Below are 6,278 nucleotides of genomic sequence, written 5' to 3' on the forward strand. Positions count from 1 at the left end.
GGTGTTCAGCCCGGTGTGCGCTGGCAGCCTCGCTGGGGTGCTGTGGGGGTGGGAAAGGTCAAAGCAGGTCCGCACACCGTCCTTCCAAACGCTGCAGCAAAGTGGGGTCCCCCCTGCCTGTCCTGGACATCCCCCCAAACCCCAGACATGAGCCTGGATAGCTCAGTTGGGAGAGCATCAGACTTTTAATCTGAGGGTCCAGGGTTCAAGCCCCTGTTCAGGCGGTGGCTTTATCCTTTAGGAGCAAGAAAGGGGAGCCTTGTGGGCAGCAACAGCATCCCCTCCTGCTGCTGGAGTCCCTGCTTCTTTTCCCACCACCATCTCCCCCAGAAACGTTCCAGGTCCAGCTCATTCCCATCTGACACCCTCACAGCACCGCTCTCTTCTTCCAGTCACCCAGGAGTGCAAAGAGAGGGATCCCACACTGTGATGACAGGCGAGGCTCTTACACATGAAAATAGTGAGAAATAGAAGGGATGGGAGAGAGAGTCACAGCACAGCTGGAGGGACAGAAGAAAGGGCTGGAGTGGGTACTGGGGGCTCAGGGGTGGCCCTGGGCTTAGGTCACCTCAGGCTGGGGGTGAGGAAAGCAAGTGGGGGGATCCTGGGGCTGAGTGTGGTTTTGCCTTGTGGAGGTCTGCAATACCCTCCCTGGGCCTTTTGGCATGTTCAGGCCCTCCCTCACCTCTGGGTGTTGCTCTTCCCTATCCTCACTCCTCTCTGTCCCATTTTGGGCCCGTGCCCACCCCAGCTCAGGCAGACGCTCCCGGGAACCCACCCCTGGTGCACAGGATGCCACCCCTGCTGCCCTGGCCTTGGCAAGGCTGGGGGGAGGACAGTAGTGTGTTTTTACAAGACAGTGCACCCCCATCAACCCACGAGCTTATTTTATTGTCCCGGTGAACTTTGCTTCCCAGTGGCTCCGATCCTTCCACGCGCACGCGCCGCGGCTCCGGCCGAGCGCCGGCCCGCGCCTCCGTCGGCATTCATTTCTTGCCAGCAAGAAAACAAAGAGATAATAAATAGGAAGCTTATTTGTGGGGAGGGCCCAGGGGATGGCCTGGGGTCACGGGCCAGGCTGTGCCTGGCCCCGGCCGGGGCCAGCGGGGGGGCTGCAGGCGGGACAGCCCAGCCCCGGGCCGTGCACTCTGCGGGGCTGGGCATCACCGGCCCGGGGGGGCCAGGGGGATATAGCAATCTCTATTTAATTACAGTAAAATAGACTATTTAAAAAATTATTTCTAGTAGTTAAAAAAGTGTCGTGGTCCATCGCACCCCGGCAGGGTCAGGGAGCTGTCCTGGGGTTTGGGGACGAGCCGGACGGTGCAGGGATGGACCTCAGTCCACTTCGCCCTCGGGAGGGCCCGTCCTGGGGGGTCTCTCACAGAGGGTGCCTTGGGGAGGCTGGCAGGGTGGCCACCATGGGTGACAAAGCAGGGCACTGTGCCCCCTGCCAGCCCCATGGCACTGGCAGACCAAAGGCAGGGGAACGGGTGCCCTCCCACTCAGACCCCACAGCAGGGCTGGTCCCTCACCCCCGGGCCTTAAATGACGTGACAGCAGTTGAACTGCCCCAGCGAGAGGAGGCTCTCCTTGGAGCCCGGCCGCAGTTTGAAGGCCAGGGCTTTCTCGCAGAGCGGGATCTGCAGGAGCCTGTCCCGCAGGCTGCCCCCCTTGCCCTTGCCCGGGTCCAGCTTGATCACACTCTCCGCACCCCCTTCAGTGCCTGAGCTCTCCACCGACTGCCGGGCGGGGCTGGTGGGAGCCCCCTGCCCTGGGGACGTGTCCGTGGGGCTTGGGAGGGAGGCAGGGGTCGTCTCTGCTCCCAGCACCTGGGGTACCCCAGCAGAGCTGCTCTGGGGTGACAGGACAGCTCCCCTTTCCTTGGGGAACTCTGCTGAGGAGCCCCCGGGCTCTGTGTCCTCCTCCCTCCTCAGGGGCTCAGCTCCACGCCCCCGCAGGCCCAGGAGACCCTGGCCCCCCATCGCTCCCTTCCCAGCCCAGGCTGCCCCCAGGCGCCCGCCCCGGCCCCCCAGCTCAGCCCCCGTCCCCCAGACCTCCCCACGGCCGGGCGGGCGGTGGGCGCGCAGGAAGGCTCGCATCTGCTCCTGGTTCAGTGAGCTGCTCTTCCTCTCCATGGCGCTGGGCCTCCCCTCCTCATCCTCCTCATCCTCCTCTTCCTCCTCGCAGATCTGCTGCAGGGCCGGGGTGCTCTTGGTGATGGTGGTGTCGACGGCGGGGACCTTCAGCAGGGTCCCGGTGGGCTGTCGGCCACCAATGTCCCCTCCGGGGGGCAGCCGGGACCCCCCAGTGAGGCTGCTGGGCTCTGTGAAGGGCAGGAGGCTGCTGGCACCGCCCCCGGAGCCAAACGTGTCCGATAAGTTGGTCCTGAGGAAGGGGAGAGAGGGAGGGAGGTGTCGTACCCATCTGGGCATGGAAAGGGCTGTGGCAAGGAAGGGGACAGGGGACTGGCCAAGACCCTGCACTGGGGACCTGGGAAGGCACAGTGGGGGTAACGTGGACAGGGGGAAGGAGAGGGGCTCACCTGCTCTGCACCTCCTTGGCCAGGTTGTAGACGAGGCTGAGGCGGTGGCCCTGCTTCTCCCGCTTCTCCCGCAGCATCCTCTCCGCCAGCAGGAAATACGTGGCTGTGATGTGGTTGTAGCGATCGGCTTCCAGCGCCCTGTGCGACCGAGGGACTCACGTCAGTGCACCACGGACGTGCCGGGACCCCCAGAGCCCTTTGCAGGGGCTCCCACCTCGGCATCCCAGCCCAGCACTCACTCCTGGATGGTTTCCCGATCTGCGATGTTCCCACACATCATGGCCTGGAGGATGATCTCGTGCTCCTCCTGGGACACGCGCTTGTGGGAGGTGAGGGGCAGCAGGGAGCGGCTGGCGGGGGACGGGTCCACCCCCTGCAGCCACGTGTGGCCCTCGATCTGCTCCAGGGACGCTCGCTGCTTCGGGTCCCGCTGCAGCATCCTGGAGATGAGACTGCGGGAAAAGGAGCGACGCTGCAACCCTGCAGCAGCACGTGAACCCCAAACCAGGCAGCTTTACCCTCCCTTTTCCCACCTCAGCTCCCAGGCATCCCCGAGGGATGGGGCACCCACCCCGGGGGCAGCATGTTGGGGTCTGGGGGTGCAGCGAGGGGGGTGGTGCTTACTCAGCGCACTGGGCCGAGACGTGCGGGGGGACGGTGTAGCGGCAGTCCATGATCATGGTGAGGGTCTCGCTGTCGTTGGCCTCCTGGAAGGGGGGGTGGCCGCACACCAGCATGTAGAGGATGACCCCCAGGCTCCAGATGTCTGCAAGAAGCAGCAGCAGTTCAGGTTGCACTCCCCGTGGGCCGAGATTCTCCACCCCAGGGACCCCGGGGGGGCCACCCCACCAGTCTGTAATGCCGATCCAACAGATACCAGTGGGAGGCAACAGCTCCCAGGTCCTGCCCCATGGACAGGGGGACTGCAGCCCCACCAAGGCAGGGAAAGACCTTCCCCATCCCCACATCCAAGCAGGTCTCAAGGGGCTTCACCAAAGCAGTTGAGGTCCTATCCCCTTGTCCAGGCAGGCACAGGGAGGCCAGCCCTGAGCTCTGTCCCACCAGTAACTGTCCCCCCTCCCCCCCCAGTGCCATCCATGTCATTTCTCAGCTTCTCATTCCCAGACCATTCCACCACAACCATCCTGGCACTGTGCTGTGCTGCAAGAGACTGCAGTGATGGGATGAGGACACAGCACTGATCTGGGCTTTCAGGCTGTGTGGGCACCAGCTGGAGTGGGATCGCTGCCCCATCCTGAGGGCAGGGATGGAGCCAGCAGCATCTTCACTGGTCCCTCCTGCCCAGAACACAAAACTCCTGCAGAAGGCACATTTAGGATGCTGAGCACGCCCCGGGGCTCTCTGTTAATACCTTCAGCTGCTTAAGTCAAGTGTTTGAAAATTTCTCATCTGCGTCGGTTCTCTCCCTTCATTTCCCTTTCAGCGCCACCAGCTTATTTTCCTGCCGCCTCCATAAGCTATCCCTGCTCTCTGCTCGGGATCCGCCTTTTCCTGAGCCAACGCTGGGCTTTTTCCTTTAAGGGCTCGTGTTTTGCTTTGCTAAATCCTCCTGCCCTAATTCCAGCCAGCCAGCCAGCTCAGATCCTGCTTCCCTCCCGTGTCCCCTCTGTCACAGCAGAGCCTCTCAGAGCCCCCAGCCCAGCTCCCTGTGCCTTGGGACAGCCTCCCCAGACCCCCGTGCCCCGGCCAGGGGAGGAAGGGCGCTGGGAGGCACAGAGAGGAAGCGGTTTTCAGGGCGGGGATGGAGCAAAGGAAACTTTCGGAGCTCCTCCACCCAAACAGCAGCATCCCAAGCAGATTTCCTTCCGGCCTCACCCCCCCAAATAACCACTAGCGCCAGATTGCCGGCAGCTGCGTCCTCACTCTGCTTCTCCCGAGCCCCGGCGGATGCCACGACGGACTCACAGCCTGCTCGGGCTTTTTCCCCTCCCCGCCATGATCCCTGTGGGATCTCAGTGGGTGCTGGGGTGGTCTCTGCAGGGGGGACCCCTCGAGCCAGGGCAGGGCTGGGCAGCCCAGCACCCAGGGGACAGCCGTGCTCCCTGCAGGGACAGCAGGGCCACCGGGTGCTCCCGGCATAAGGGGCCAAAAGCGAGGTGGTTCCTGGCTGGCAGGACCACACTCCAGGATACGAGGGAGGCAGGTCCCCAGAGTGCCTCACCACCCTTACCCACAGCCGGGGCGTCATACTCATCCCCAAGCAGGATCTCCGGCGCCGAGTAGGCCAGGGAGCCGCAGCTGGTGGTGAGCATCTTGCCGGGCTGGAAGCGGTTGCTGAACCCAAAGTCAGTGAGCTTGACCACCCCCTGCTCTTGGAAGAAGACCACGTTCTCTGGCTTGAGGTCGCGGTGCACCACGTGGAGCTTGTGGCAGTAGGAGATGGCGTGGACGATCTGGGCGAAGTAGTGCTTGGCCCGCGGCTCGGCCAGGCCGCCCTCGTGCCGCATGATGTGGTCGAACATGTCCCCGCCGTCGCCCAGCTCCAGGATGAGGTAGAGCTTGGCGTGGGTGTCGATGACCTCGTAGAGGCGCACCACGTTGGGGTGCTGGACCAGCTTCATGCAGCGCACCTCCTGCAGGAGCTGCCCCGCCGCCTCCCCCGCCAGCTTGCTCTTGTCGATCACCTTGACGGCCACGCGCTGCCCGGTGAAGACGTGCCGTGCCAGCTTCACCACGGCGAAGTGGCCCTTGCCCAGCGTGCGCTCCAGGTCGTACAGCCCCGCGATCTTGCCCTCGCCGCAGCCCTGCGCCCCGGCCATGGCGGCGGCCTCGGGCGCTGTGGGACGGAGGAGACGCTGAGCAACGTGGGGTGAGGGATGGAGCTCCCCCGAATACCAGGCCCCCCAGCACCTCAGGCATCAGGACCCCAGCAGCTTGGGTACCCTGACACCCCAGCTCCCAGTCCCCATCCTGGGATCTAGGCACTCATCTGTATCCCCACCTCCAGTCCCCAGCACCCTGGACATTCCAGTACTCCCACCTCCACTCCCGAACATCCCAGGGTACCCCATTCCTCATGTCCAGGTCCCCAGCACCCTGAGCACCCCAACATCCTCTCTGTCAGTTCCCGGCACCCTGGACATCCCTTTACAGCCTCGCTACTTCCCAGCAACCCAGAGGGCATCTAGGTGTCCAGCACCACAGCACCCCGGGCACCCCAACACCCCTGCCAACAGTCCCTCATCACCCTGAGCACCCCCATACCCCACCTGCGTGTTCCCAGCACCCCGGGCACCCCAAGACCCCTCTCTCCAGGCGTCCAGCACCCCTGTCACCCCATGCTGCCACCTCCAGATCCCAGCACCCTGCGCACCCCAATACTGCCAACCTCCAGGTGTCCGGCACCCTGGGCACCCCAGCGCCCTCACCTCCAGACCGCAGCACCCCGGGCACCCTGATGCCCCCCTGCAGCCCCCCGATACCCACCGCAGCCGCTGCCCCCGGTGCGCCCCGATGGAGCCGCTCTCCCCGGGGCGCGGAGCTGCGGCCGCCGGGGCTGCGGTGCCCGGGCGCGCCCGCCCCGCTGACGTCAGGGCGGCTCCGGGATCGCGCCTTAAAGGGCCCGGCCCGGTGCCCACCGGGGCTGGGGGGATGCTCTTCGCACCTCCCGACGGGGAGACCCCGGGCACTGCCGCCCCGACGGCTCCAGCGGCCCGGCTCGTCAGTGCTCGTGTGGGGTGGTGGCACTGAGGGGGCATTAGCGGTAACGAGG

The 6,278-nt window shown here is 64.8% G+C and overlaps 1 protein-coding gene and 1 non-coding gene across 3 annotated transcripts; one reads left to right on the plus strand and one right to left on the minus strand.

Moving 5' to 3' along the window:
• The first annotated feature begins 151 nt into the window (after nt 1-151).
• On the plus strand, nt 152-224 carry TRNAK-UUU. The gene has a single exon. It is a non-coding gene; the product is annotated as a tRNA-Lys (tRNA).
• A 658-nt stretch (nt 225-882) lies between these two features.
• Nucleotides 883-6,029, minus strand: LOC108501908 (SNF-related serine/threonine-protein kinase-like). 2 transcript variants are annotated; one of them, XM_017824237.1, is made up of 6 exons: nt 5,993-6,029; nt 4,737-5,342; nt 3,170-3,311; nt 2,785-2,997; nt 2,546-2,683; nt 883-2,388 (listed from the first exon to the last, which is right to left on the minus strand). In XM_017824237.1, exons 2-6 carry the CDS (start codon nt 5,323-5,325, stop codon nt 1,545-1,547), a joined length of 1,926 nt encoding a protein of 641 aa, XP_017679726.1. In that variant the 5' UTR covers nt 5,326-5,342; nt 5,993-6,029; the 3' UTR covers nt 883-1,544. The 2 variants fall into 2 exon arrangements, with proteins under 2 accessions (XP_017679726.1, XP_017679725.1); XM_017824236.1 differs by lacking the exon at nt 5,993-6,029 and adding an exon at nt 5,547-5,741 and having other exon boundaries at nt 4,737-5,507.
• Between the last annotated feature and the right edge of the window lie 249 nt (nt 6,030-6,278).

The sequence above is a fragment of the Lepidothrix coronata genome, unplaced genomic scaffold (assembly GCF_001604755.1).
Source record: "Lepidothrix coronata isolate B3197 unplaced genomic scaffold, Lepidothrix_coronata-1.0 Scaffold110, whole genome shotgun sequence".
Classification (NCBI taxonomy): Eukaryota; Metazoa; Chordata; class Aves; order Passeriformes; family Pipridae; genus Lepidothrix; species Lepidothrix coronata.